The sequence below is a fragment of the Vairimorpha ceranae genome (assembly GCF_000988165.1).
Source record: "Vairimorpha ceranae strain PA08 1199 chromosome Unknown NODE_4, whole genome shotgun sequence".
NCBI classification, from domain to species: Eukaryota; Fungi; Microsporidia; family Nosematidae; genus Vairimorpha; species Vairimorpha ceranae.
In genome coordinates this window covers 22,699-36,461 of record NW_020169299.1, presented here as the reverse complement: position 1 = coordinate 36,461, position 13,763 = coordinate 22,699, and the positions used below count along the sequence as shown (strand labels likewise).

Sequence of the window (13,763 nt, the reverse complement as noted above, 5' to 3'; positions counted from 1 at the left end):
AAGGGATCACAAATAATGTGTGTTCTTTCTTTTTAATAGACATGATGTGCCTTTATGTATGTACTTATTTTATTAGTTTTAATTGCAGATTGCCCTTTTTATTAAAAATTAAAATGATGATATTTAAGAATTTATAGAAAATATTTAAGATTTTATTAGAAAAAATATAAGGGATTTGATATTTAAAAAGCTTATATTTACATTTGTAAAAAAATGCATTAAAAGTTGGTATTTTAAAGAATAAATTTACATAAATTTGAAAAATACATGATAGATATTAATCTAAAGAGCAGAATTTATTTACATAAATTGTTATGTTAGAATAAAACATAGATTTTGTAAATACAAACTGTTAAATCTGTAACTTAATGTCATGAGATATTATATTTTCTAATACAAGAGGTAATTAAAAGTCTACTATTTTTAACAAATAATGACATATATTTTAATTGGTGGAATATTAAATAAAATTACATGATTTTTACATTGTAATTGTGTCATGATTTATATTAATTATTTTATAGATCCACTAATAATACCACACATTTAAAATAAGGTTAACTTTATTTTATTTAAATTTTCTGTACCAGAGAACATTGCGTAATATTATATATTTGATTTTATTTGTACATTTTGTTTGTTTGTCTTCCTTAAATTTTATTGGTTTTTTTAAAATATAAATATTTAAAAATTATTTAGTGCATGAAAGATTTTATTGAAGAATTTACTCTAACAATAGACACAAAATCGAATGAATTAGGTAAACTTTATGAGGAGTTAGGACTGGATGTGGTGTATGATACACATTCTATAAAGGTGTGTAGTTCATCATTAGCTAGGATTATTTCTATTAATGAAGGTATACATGTTCACACTCTTATTTCTGGAAGTGAAGATAAAGTAATTTATGATACACTTGGTAATAAAGTTATAGTGACATTTTTAAGATCTAAATCTTTAATATCAGTAGGGATAATAACAAGTGGGGGAGATGCACCTGGCATGAATAGTGCTATAAGGGCTATTGTACGAATTTGTCTTAAATCAGGAGGGAGTGTTTATGGTGTGTATAGAGGATTTGATGGGTTGATAAATGATTATATTTGTAAATTAGGATGGGATACAGAGACACATAATAGTAATGAGGGAGGAACAGTACTTCTAAGTTTTAGAAGTAAAGAGTTTTACAAAAGAGAAGGTAGAAAAAGGGCAGTGTTTAATTTAATTAAAAGAGGTATTAATAGTCTTATAGTATTAGGAGGGGATGGAAGTTTAAAAGGTGCATTAATATTAAAAAATGAATGGAGAGAATTATTTAGGGAATTACTTGAAGAAGGTAAACTTGATTTTTTAAAAGATAATAATAAAGAAGTAGATAATAAATATATAAATGATAAAGAAGTAAATGATGTATATATAAATGATAAAGAAGTAGATAATAAATATATAAATAATAAAGAAGACAATAATAAAGAAGTAAATGATAAAGAAGTAAATGATAAATATATATATGACATAATAATCATAGGAATACCTGCTTCAATAGATAATGATATTTCTTTATGTGATTTTACATTAGGATGTGACACTGCCCTAAATAGAGTAGTAGAGTCTATAGATCATCTTTCTAGTACAATGAAATCACATCAAAGAGTATTTGTTATTGAAGTTATGGGTAGGAAGTGTGGATGGTTAAGTCTTATGGCTGCATATTCATGCTTGGCTGATTATCTTCTTATTCCTGAAGATCCTCCTTTAGATTGGAGAAAGGAAGTGTTAGGACATATTGAATATGGAAGAAAACACGGTAAACCTGGTATATTCATAATAGTATCAGAAGGAGCACTAGATAGAAAAGGAAATCAAATAGATCCATCAGAAATGGTAGATTATATTAAGAAACAGAATATAGATGTAAGATTATTAAAACTTGGTCATGTACAAAGAGGGGGACCTACTTCTGCATCAGACAGGATTTTAGGTACACTCTCTGGTATTAGAGCTTTTAAAGAAATAGAAAAATCAATAAAAAATAAATCTAATACTAGTAAAATAGTAATATCATCTAATGGAGATATTATTACTAAAGACTTAACAGAAGTTATTAACCAAAATGACATAGTAAAAGGATATGAAAATAATTATGATTTTAAATCTATTTTAAAATGTAGAGGAGATCTTTTCAGAACTTCTTTATCTTTCTATCTGTGTATTTTACAGAATAAAAGGCAGAGTAAAGCCAGGTGTTTAGAAGATTTAAACCTTAGAGTACTAGTAAATAATAATATAGAACTACAGAATAAATATATAAATGAGAATACAAGTATATCTAATAGTACTGTATTTAATTATAGAATAGGAATATTACAATGTGGTAAAAGATCATCAGGTATGAATACTGCACTTAATAGTGTTATACAGTACTGTTATGCTTGTAATATAGAGCCTATGTGTATATGTAATGGATTAGAAGGGTTTATGAATGACAGCCTTTTTAAACCTGAAATGTATGAATTTGGTAATGAGTTTAATAATGGAGGGACAATATTAGGACTGGGAGTGGCAGAGTGTGATATAAAGAAACAGATGAAAAAACATAATTTAAAAGGACTTATTATTATTGGTGATGAAGATTCACTAGAAGTGTTATATGAATTTAAAAGTATAATTAAGAGAAGGAAGTGTATTGAAAATAATTTGGTTAAATCATATAAAGATAATTCTAACACTATTGAATCTAATACTATTGATACATGTGAGGAAGATATAATAAAAGATAATACAACTTATTCAAGATTAAATACAAATGAAGATATTATAAATAATGTAGAAGACAATCTTTCTATAATTTTAATACCTTCCTCTTCTATAAATAATATCCCTATGACAGATTATTCTATAGGCTCTGACACAGCACTAAATACAATCTTAAAAGTTTCTGATTGTGCAAAGTTAAGTTCACTGTCTCTTAGAAGAAATGTCTTTGTTCTAGAAATAGCAGGTGTGTGTGGATATCTTACTTGTATGAGTGCAATAGCAGCATGTGCTTTTGATTGTTTTATACCAGAAAGGAAATATTTAATAAGCCATTTATCAGAGACTGCACACAGGCTTAGACAGAAATTTAAGGATGATAAAAGAACTAGTACAATAATATTTAGAAATGAAAAGACTTTCTGTTCTATCTCTACAGAATCTTTCTGTAAAGTGTTAGAGACAGATGGATTATGTCTATTTGATACTGATTATGGTGTATTAGGTAGATTACAAGAAGGACTTAATCCTTCTCCTATGGATAGAATTAATGCATCATTGCTAGGATTTAAAGCAGTAGATTCTTGTAAAGAAAATAATATTGGAGTAGTGGGAATACAAGGGAATCAAGTGGTATTTACAGATATAGATAAATGTATGGATAATTATGATAATATAAAAAAGAGAGTGAAAGATCCTAAATGGTTTAAATTTAGTAATGTATGTAAGTTGTTAGAGTAAGAAAAGTAGTGATTTGTAAAAAAAATAGTAGTGATTTTAAGTAATAATTTGTAAAAAAAATATTACAGATTTTAAGTAATAATTTGTAAAAAAAATAATACTAATTTTAAGTACAGATTTGTAAGAAAAATAGTAATGTATGTAAGTTGTTAGAGTAAGAAAAATAGTAGTGATTTTAAGTACAGATTTGTAAGATAAATATTACAGATTTTAAGTACAGATTTGTTACATCACATTTTCTCTTAAATATATACAATAAATATTTAAAACTTACATTTTATTCAAATATGTACAACATTCACATAATTTTTTATCCCCCATGTGTTCACATTTGTCTCTTAAAGATGGTTTCTGTAAATTATGTGGTATACAAGTAGAAGAATACACTCTAGTACTTCCTGTACATACACCTTCTAATACACTTATTACTTCACAGAAGCATGTACATCTACTTAACAAATTATTACATGGACTTAATATCTTTGAATATAAATCTGATATTTTACAGGAATACAATAATAAATTATTTAAAAGTAGATTAAGTACAAAAGATAAGCTTCTATTATGTATTTATAAAGTACTAAGAGACATATCTTATCCTATTACTTTTAGTGATTTGGAAGTATACACCAGTAAAATAAGAAGTAAATGGTTTAAAGAATATAAATTTATACCTTATAACTATGAATATATAATAAATATAGTAAGTAGATTTAATAATAAACATTTGAAAGTAGATGTAGATGATGTTGTAAATTTTGTATATAGACATAGTAAATGTCCTATAGATAGAGTTATAAAAATATACTTAGAAAAATCAATATAACTATTTTTAATTTATTATTGTAGTGAAATAAATAGTGCGTGTAAGAAGGGGAATGTAATAGAAATGTTTAACATACATTAACAATCGGTAGATATTTTTATAGACAAGGCTTGGATTTATAACCCGTTCACTAATAAAAATTGCATGTAAATTAATCTATGTAATAAAAATGTTTAGCAATGGTTTCTAAAACACAACTGTAACCGTAAATGTATCATTTTCACACCATTCAATTTATAATCTTCTTAACACGTTCTCTCACTGGTGTAGTACTCTTCTCTAATATTCTAAACTGGGGATAGTCTCTTCTCAACACTTTAATTTTACTATAAACATCTACAAGTACATCTAACACACTAATAAGATCTAAAGTACTAATATCAAGTAGTAAATTAATAATATAATCTAAATATTTCTGTATTATACAAATACTAATATCTTTATTAAGAAGCTCTTTAATAAAATAAATATTCTTAGGAAGTGTATCTACAGTAATATTGTGTAGTGTGGTGTCATAGAAGTCAGGGAAATCTACGTCATAAGTGACCATAACATAATACAAAAATTTACTTACTTCAATATTACCTTTATGATATTTTAATAATTTGACACATATTTGTCGGGGATCTCTAACTTTATCAACTAAATCGTAGAGGCGTGGGATATCATCTAAAATGGAAGTGTTATTATCTTCATATTCACACATAAATAAAGGGGTAAGAAAATAACAGTAATGTTTTGAAAATAAGTTTTATATTAGAATTTAACTATTTTATGGTTAGTAAGTAGGAGATTTTATTAAAAATAGTTTTATATTAGTTAATAAGTAGAAGATATTAGAATTTAACTATTTTATTTTATGTATAACAACACATATAAAATATTATATTTAAATATTTTTATTCTACTAATAAATATATTTAATACTTTTTACTTTAAATGCCTCATTTAATACTTTATTCTTTAAATACCTCTACTTTAATATTATAGTCCTTATTCTCAAAGTATCCATGTTCCACTACACCACATATTTGCTTACTTCTTATTAAAAACTCTCTATCATACACAATATCAATAATAAAATTCCCTAAATCTGTTATCACAGGACCAAACTTATTTTTACTGCATCTCAATTCATATTTAATACCGTTTTTAATTAAAATATTTTCTATATACTTTATACTCTGTGGTAATATCTCAATAGGAACATAACAATTATTAAATCTCTTTCTATATTTATAATCTTGTACTACTATAACTACCTCATCAGCCATAGAACACAACAATTTCTCGGTTGTGAGTGACCCACCTTTACCTTTAATCATATTCCCTTCCCTGTCGAAATAGTCACATCCGTCAATGTACAAATCTAGACGTTGTACAGTTTCAATAGGCACACTTTTTAGAGAAAGATTAGTAAGACTGATAGATGTCTGGTGACTAGAAGATACATAAGTGCTATTAGGGTTTAGATATTGAAGAATGCTTTCTACTGTTCTGCCTGTGCCTATGCCTATAGTGTGTTTATCTTCACACACATCTTTTATATTGTTTTTTAACATAAACGATAAAAGAAAGCGATTTTAAATAAAAAAGGAGAAGCTTTACGTATTAAAATGTATTATTTATTGTAAAACAGTTATTTTATATAAAATATAATTTTTTATAAAACAGTCATATAAGATATATCAAATAATAAAAATATATTAATAGTCGTATAAAATATATCTTAACTTTTTTAAAATATATTAACAGTCGTATAAAATGTATCTTAACTTTTTAAAATATATTTATTTACGTTTAACAACATCAAAATTTAGAGAAGGATTGTCTGTCTGTACTGTTATTGTTACATTAAACTCATTATTACTAGCTTTAGCCATTTCATATATCTGTTTGTCTACTACTATCTGAAATATAACTTTGTCCTCGTTTTCTTTCAGTGGTATATTATATTTTCTTTTCATAAAAGAAGTATTAGATTTTAAATTAATGTATAAAAAAAGGGGAAGTACCAATAAAGGAGAAGAAGTAATAAAAGGTTTTAATTGATTGCCGAATAGAACATAAATTTATAGACAGGCAAATTCTTATATTTTAGTGTACATATATTTGTATACTTTTTTAATTTTGCGAAATATTAAAAATTGTGAACGTAGAGTAAATAATGTGTGCGTAAATAAAAAGAAAATTTTTAAAATAAAATCTTATAAATTTAAATAAAGAAAAAAATTGGGTAGAAAAATTACGAATTTTTATTACATAATAAAAAGGGATTAAATAAAAGTAACTATTACTGGTTAGTTATGAAAAAGAATAATTGACTAACGAAATGGTTTTTTTCTATTATCATTATTGTCATAAGGTCATAAAAAAGATTGGTAGAATCTAAGTTATCTAAAGTTATAAGATTGATTATCATAATCATAACCTGTCATAGTCTTAAAAACACAACAAATTCACAACCAATAATTAAATAAAAAAAATCGTTTAAACTTCTTTCGCAAATTTAAAATCAAATCTGTAAAAAACCTGTGGAACTATGTAAATCAGTAACAGAAGATAATTACACGAAATAAGTGTAAAAAATTGTTATGTTGATTGTATCAACAGCCTAATACATTTATCCAGCAATATTTCTGGTAGGGGCCGGAGCTAAGAAAGTTTTTTAAGATGCAGGCCATCCTACCTGGAGAATAACATTTATTAAATAGTGGTTCATTCAAATGTCCTTGTAGATCATAATAAGGACTCATGTGAGCTACCCTGTGGCTTCTGTTTAATTCGTGATTTCTGTTCATCTTTCCTTCTTAAATAAAAAATAACTTTTTTAAAAAAATTTTACAATTAATAAGACAAACAACTTTACATTAATTCATCTATAAATATTACCACAATTTATCAGCGCAATGTTTTAAAAAAAGTTTATATTGTGGTCATAAATTGTAATATTGTATGTTATTTATTTTGACGATATTAAACTTTAAATCAATTGCATACATTCGTTAATAAGATAATTAATTGCACTTATAAAATAGTTGCTTTTCTTAATAACAATTTTTAAATTTTTATTTAAAATCATTTAATTTTTTCTAGGGGAAATAGTGACATTGATACGACTTTTCTACATTGTAGTAAATACAATAAAATTAAGAATTTATTTTTACTTTGAATTGTGTTAATATTTTTACCCTTTCTAATGATAGTTAAATTTAGTGGTAGTTCTGACACAACGTTGAATAATAAATCATATACAATGCATAATTTAAAATCAGTTAGAGATGTATTTATACAAATACACAAAGATATAACGGTCGAATTTACTAATGCTGATGGAAGTATTAAAGATGGTGTGCTATGTCTTTTAGATGATAGTGACTGGGAATTGACAAATTGTTATGAATCTGATATTAAGAATGTACACACTATTACTTTGATAAATACAATTCACGGTGGATAAATTAAATTTATTTAATATAATTATTAATTTCCTCTTTTTTATAAGCATAAAATTTTTGCAAAAACATCTTCCTTTTCTTGTTTAATTCTATAGCTTTTTAACCTTCATCTTCAAAAAATAGAAGATTACGTCTCAAATTTTGCTACACGCTCTCGAGAGTAATTTTTAGCATTCTGGATTGTCATATGCCTTAAATTAACTGCCCAATAATACATCTTTTCATTAGCTTTGTAGTATTTAATTACTATGCCTTTTCAACTCATTACATACGATATTATATTTGTATTATACTTGTTGTACTCCGACAGTGAATAAATAAAGTTTTAATCATAAAAAATTTTTTTATATCTTTTGCATAAAACATATAAAATAGACAACAGGCCAATAAAATAATTTTTGCACCAACTTTAAAATTATAACAAAACTTCGCTTGCAGTAAATTTTAATGAAGCTAAAGTTGTATTTTTTTTACGTTTATTTTATAAACGAAAAATAAGTCGAGCATATTATAAAAAACTACATTAATATACTTTAAAAGAGAAATTAAAAATGAGTCTCTATAATATTGCTATATAAATTTAATTTGAAAGGTATATGAAAATTTAAATACAAATAAACTACCCGATTTTAAGCCTAGATTTTTCGACGGATTTAACACTATTTCTGCGTAAAAAAAATAATTCTTATTGCAATGATATTGTCAAATTGAAATATTAGATAATATTGAAACATATAGTAGTTTTATTTTTGTGTTATCAAACAAAAAACAGGAAATGGTTTATAAAAAATATCCATATTAATATTTGACACCTTTAAAAATTTTAAAAAATTTCAAGTGGCCTAAATAAAGTTTAGTAAAAGAATAGTTTTAATCAGTGAGCAAAGATTTCTAAATTTGATAAGAATAACTTTTTAAGCGAACTTCATTTCTAACTTTTTTGTGCTTTTTGATATTAATTTAGGCAACATTTTTTTAATAGCTTAAATGTTTTTAAATTTTTTAAATATGCTTTGTTACCGAATAATTTGAAAAAAAATTTTAACAAGAATTTCAAATACTTGCATAAAAATTTTAAGTATAGTAAAAAAATCAATTTTAAATTTATATAGGCATTGCGCAGTATTATTAAAAGGAAGGCCTTTTAAAAAATAGCCATTTTTTACTTTTTCTGGCAGTTCATAAAACATATACTTTAAAATTAAAAAAAAGTTATCTAAATGATGCAACAATTTACAATACAACTTAAAATTATTATCAGTTTAACATTTTAAAAACCAGAATAATTATATAACAGATGTGTTAAATTTAAAAAATAATAAATTAGAGAGTTTAAATAAAAATGAAGTAAAAACAATGCAATCTTAATTTTATTTTATAAAATATGACGCGTATGTTGCTTGCAAATAATCGTACTGAAAAATGTGATAAATTTTATGAAAAAAATGTATACATTGCATGCATCATTAAATATTTTTTAGTTTAAGTAATAATTTGGGTTTAAACAAAGAACAGACCTACTACATGCAGCATTTCGTATCAATTTTGTCGATACATGATTTGAAAAATTTATTTAAAACTATTAAAAATAAAGTTTTCTCTTTTCGTTTGATTAAACATACTAAATGATTTTATTTTTTGTTAAACCACTAGTGCTTTATTGCAATTGTCATTTGAAATCATTTATCGACAGTTAAACTTTTATGTCAAATATAAATTGTAGAGTGTCTAGAAGAATATTAACACCAAAATAAAAATAATTACAAGCTTATTAAATTCGAGAAGATTAATGTGATGTAAAAATTTTAAAATTCTTTTTTTTAACAATTTCATGAATCTGGGGAAATAGGAAATTTCAAGCTGCTGTTGGAATTTTAGATTGTCGTTAAAGATGTAAAAAAAAGTAATTTAAAAAGATTAAAAAATCCTTTTTATTCAATTTATAAGATTTTATTAAAGTAACATAAAGATTAAGGTTGTTACTTTAACTTTTTCCACTAAATGTTCCTACAAAAATTGTAAAAAAAATTCTGGTTGCTTTTCGAGAGAAAATAGACTTCTTTTTCTTATAAAATACTTTGAACAAGAATATAAACCTTCAGTATTTTGAGTATGTACAATAGGATTAGCAGTACTGATCAAATTAAGACTATAATTAATACTTTAATAACCCATATCAGTCATTGCAAAAAATGCTTACCATACTTTCGCCATTCATTAGTTATAATTACTAAGTCTAAAATAATATTTTCTTTAATAATTCTTATTATATCAGAACTGCGATTCTCAACTGGTTCAATTAAACAATTTTTTAATCCGCGCTCAATGCCACTTACATATCAATAACGTTCTAAGTTTCCCCTTTATCGTATTTTCTTTGAAAAAAATAAAGATTCGCGAATTTCCACGATTTTCGAGAATTGTTATCTTTACACTAACCAATACTATGCAATTATACTCAACAAATAATAGCAAATGGCATCTCTTACCGTTTCTATAAACTTGAAAGCTCTCTTATTGTATTTATCTTATTTCACAACTCACTTCTATAAGAGTGGTCTCTTTCATATATTTATTTATTATCAGTAAAAGTTCTCAAAATTTCAATTAAATAATCTTAAAAAACAAGCTTTGTCTAATACTAGTGGGATTTTTAATTGTGTGAAACGCATCCATATATACCAATACAGTCCACATCTTTTTTTATTAATCGCATAGAAAAATTCTCACATCTTTTGCAAAATTCCTTATTTCGTATAAGCTTGTGTCTTTCTAAAAAAATGAGTTGATAATATTGATCATTAGTAGAATTCATTATTATAAGCTTTGTAATAATGTTGTACAAACATCGGCCTTAGACAGTATTTGTTTGTTGGAACCACTCCTCTCTGGAAGACACCGACGTGGAAAAGTTAAAAAATAAAAAAATTGCATTTTTAACAATAGCCTTTAGTTCCAACAACAGTCTTTAAGTTAACTCCATCAAATATTACTTTAAAATAATTTTAAAGGTTGTTTTTTGCCACTTTCACTCATTTTGGCAAAATTTTGTGTTAAAAAAATTAATTATTTGATTTACTGATTTTATTTAGAAATATAAGAAAATTATTTATAAATGGTGTGAACTTACACGAGATTTGGCCTGAAGTAGATAAAAATGGATACAAACTATTTTAGAAATTAATTAAATTGTCATGACTCATTTTTTCAGAAAATATTTTTGTTCGTATATTAACGTCAAATTAAATCTATTTCAAGTCTTTTATGAATAAAAACTGACAAAATTCAGCCTTAATATGAATATATATTGTCTTATTGTACATAAATTCTTCTAGATTCCCCCTTCTTGTCAAACATATCAAATTTTAAAAGTCAACAACTTATTAAATAATTACGATATTGGTATCCAGAACGTCAGATAGGAGAATCATCTGACAAGTAAACTCTTTAGAATCTACAATAAATTTGTTTATATTGAAATTGTTTTGCATTAGTTATTGTAAAATTATTTGTTTTAATAAAGGTTTGTCAAATAATACTTTTAACGAAACAAAATTTAAATATACTCATATTGTTTTATTAGAAATGCCAATATTATAAAAAAAATATAATATAAATTAAACGTTATGTTATGGTTTTAATCTTAAAAACAATTATTAATAGCATTTATTTTGTACAAAAATTAATTTTTTATTTGAAATTTAATAATTATAAATGAATTATTAAATTAAAAAAAACATAGATTTTGAAGAAATAATAGCAAGTTTAAACTTGCTAATAAAAATTGCGTAAATATATTTTTTATTAAAAATATTTTTTCTTAAGGGTCAATGAATTCTAATGCTACAAAGAAGCTGCAAATGAATAAAACTATTAGTAATTTTGAACAAAAAAATAATTCAGAAATAAATACTCTTGATTTAGTTGACGAGAATGATAAAGCATACAATTCCGAGAAAATGGTAGGAGAATATAATGAAAAAGACTTTTATGAATATTCTAATTACTACAATGGTATCGATGCAGATATAATTTTTAATCAAACAATTGAAGGTAATACGAAAGAAAATGAGAATAAATATAATGATGGCCTTAAACAAATTGATAATAAAGAGTTTGAAGAAGATGGGTTTAATAATAAAGATGATGATGGTGATAAAGTAAATGATGATGATGACGAGGAAAATGATGACGAAGACTATGAAAAATTTGAACAAATGCTAAAAGTTACGGTTGACCAATATTTAATAAATGAAGAAAATAATAAAAGTGATAAAGAAAAATTCCAATTATTTTATAAACCTATTGAAGTTAAACTTAGACATAAACGGAATTATTTTTTAAAATTAAATGAAACTGCAAATTACACTCGTGAACTTCAGATGTTGCAACCATGCGGACATGATACAAATCTTATAGCCCAAAATTCTTCTCAACCTGCTGATATTGAGCAATCTATAAATGAGGTATCCAACAGCGGCACATTTCATATGTTTTATTGCATACCTTTAAGTTATCTTATGGTTTTTATTTTGATTCTATGTTGTCTTTCTGTAGTTATTTTTTTTGGGATAAAAATATGTCGTTCAAAAAAAAAAGTTAGGTTCAGTGGAGTTGATGTAATCTATGAATATATTTAATTAAATATTTTTATTATTATTATTATTATTATTGCTGTATTACAGTACAATTCTAACTGCTTTTAAATATAGTAAAGATAAAAATGATTAATAAGATATTATTAATATACAAATCGATTGTAAATACTCTAATAATTTGAATTTGCACGGGGTAGGTAAAACTTATGAATATTTAAGGGTTTTTTTATACAATCCGTTGCATAATCTTACGATACCTCTATTTTTATCAAAAACTCAACGTAAATTGCACTAATATGTCAATTTGCTGACATTAATGTGATTAGTTTTTATTTAAGCCAGGTTTTTACTCTTAATTAATTCCATTACTAAATATAATGTATTGTTTATATAAAATTAGTGTTTTTTAAAAAAAGTGTTGCATAATCTTACGATAGTTTAATTTTAATGATATTAAATAATCAATTGAGTTACAATTGTTTTCAATCCCTAGTTTAATTCTGTTTTCCATAAAATCAATAAGCTTTTTACAGAAATCTGTGATAATATTATGCCTATTTTCAAAAATTGAGTCTTTTAATTTATTTACACCATCGTAGGTTTTACCTTCAGAATAAACCCGTCTAGAAATCTCTCCCAAAAGTTTTCTATAGAATTAAGGTCAGGAGAAATGCTAGTCAAAACATTGCTTCGATATTTTTGCAAGCTAGTTAATTTTTTGTAGATACTGAAACATGTGGTCTTGCGTTATCCTGCTAAAAATTACTTTAAGTAAATTTTGTTCATTAATAAATAAAAGTAAATAGTTATTAAATATATCTTGATATTTTAAACTATCTATACTTCCTGAAATAAAAGCCAATTTTGATTTTTTAAAATAATTAAAACAACCCCAAACATGACCGAAGGTCCTCCCATGGCTCAGCGAGAACACACAACTTCTTTTGTTTATATACCTGCCCAATAATAGTTATAACCATCTGGACCATTAAGATTAATTTTTTTTCATTCAAAAGTATTATTTCTTTTCACCTGTTCACAAAATTTTGATATTTACCTAAAAATAATATTCTATTTTTTTTATGTTCAAAATTTAAAGCGGGTTTTCGGCCAATTTTTTTCTTTTTGGTTTGTCATCTTTTGCTAAAATTCTTGTTATGGTGGATTTATGCCCATTTAAATCCGAAATATGCTTTGAATTATTCGCCGTTACATTTTTACCACTAGCAATTTTAATTAATTTTGACCGCACCTTAAGAAAAACCTTTTTGGGACGGCCAGATGAATTTTTTTACCAAAATATAAAAGATATTTTTTGTATTTAGCAATAACAGTACGTTATCTGCTTATCTCTCTGCTAATTTCGGAAATTGATTTTTTTTGCTT

At 24.8% G+C, this 13,763-nt stretch overlaps 8 protein-coding genes across 8 annotated transcripts; 4 read left to right on the top strand and 4 right to left on the bottom strand.

Annotated features, from left to right (window-relative positions):
* Positions 1–702: 702 nt before the first annotated feature.
* AAJ76_400035759 (6-phosphofructokinase) lies at positions 703–3,495 on the top strand (the record flags this gene model as incomplete). Its single annotated transcript, XM_024475534.1, has 1 exon — positions 703–3,495. One exon carries the CDS (start codon positions 703–705, stop codon positions 3,493–3,495), a length of 2,793 nt encoding a protein of 930 aa, XP_024332059.1.
* A 319-nt stretch (positions 3,496–3,814) lies between these two features.
* AAJ76_400032647 (hypothetical protein) lies at positions 3,815–4,321 on the top strand (the record flags this gene model as incomplete). Its single annotated transcript, XM_024475533.1, has 1 exon — positions 3,815–4,321. The coding sequence occupies one exon, from the start codon at positions 3,815–3,817 to the stop codon at positions 4,319–4,321; it is 507 nt and encodes a 168-aa protein (XP_024332058.1).
* Positions 4,322–4,550: 229 nt separating this feature from the next.
* On the bottom strand, positions 4,551–5,027 carry AAJ76_400031435 (hypothetical protein; the record flags this gene model as incomplete). The annotated part of the gene is made up of 1 exon (XM_024475532.1): positions 4,551–5,027. The coding sequence occupies one exon, from the start codon at positions 5,025–5,027 to the stop codon at positions 4,551–4,553; it is 477 nt and encodes a 158-aa protein (XP_024332057.1).
* Positions 5,028–5,277: 250 nt separating this feature from the next.
* AAJ76_400030579 (ribose 5-phosphate isomerase) lies at positions 5,278–5,883 on the bottom strand (the record flags this gene model as incomplete). The annotated part of the gene is made up of 1 exon (XM_024475531.1): positions 5,278–5,883. One exon carries the CDS (start codon positions 5,881–5,883, stop codon positions 5,278–5,280), a length of 606 nt encoding a protein of 201 aa, XP_024332056.1.
* Positions 5,884–6,927: 1,044 nt separating this feature from the next.
* AAJ76_400029340 (hypothetical protein) lies at positions 6,928–7,122 on the bottom strand (the record flags this gene model as incomplete). Its single annotated transcript, XM_024475530.1, has 1 exon — positions 6,928–7,122. One exon carries the CDS (start codon positions 7,120–7,122, stop codon positions 6,928–6,930), a length of 195 nt encoding a protein of 64 aa, XP_024332055.1.
* A 398-nt stretch (positions 7,123–7,520) lies between these two features.
* AAJ76_400028941 (ubiquitin-related modifier 1) lies at positions 7,521–7,781 on the top strand (the record flags this gene model as incomplete). The annotated part of the gene is made up of 1 exon (XM_024475529.1): positions 7,521–7,781. The coding sequence occupies one exon, from the start codon at positions 7,521–7,523 to the stop codon at positions 7,779–7,781; it is 261 nt and encodes an 86-aa protein (XP_024332054.1).
* A 1,014-nt stretch (positions 7,782–8,795) lies between these two features.
* Positions 8,796–8,969, bottom strand: AAJ76_400027493 (hypothetical protein; the record flags this gene model as incomplete). The annotated part of the gene is made up of 1 exon (XM_024475528.1): positions 8,796–8,969. One exon carries the CDS (start codon positions 8,967–8,969, stop codon positions 8,796–8,798), a length of 174 nt encoding a protein of 57 aa, XP_024332053.1.
* A 2,640-nt stretch (positions 8,970–11,609) lies between these two features.
* AAJ76_400024852 (hypothetical protein) lies at positions 11,610–12,419 on the top strand (the record flags this gene model as incomplete). Its single annotated transcript, XM_024475527.1, has 1 exon — positions 11,610–12,419. One exon carries the CDS (start codon positions 11,610–11,612, stop codon positions 12,417–12,419), a length of 810 nt encoding a protein of 269 aa, XP_024332052.1.
* Between the last annotated feature and the right edge of the window lie 1,344 nt (positions 12,420–13,763).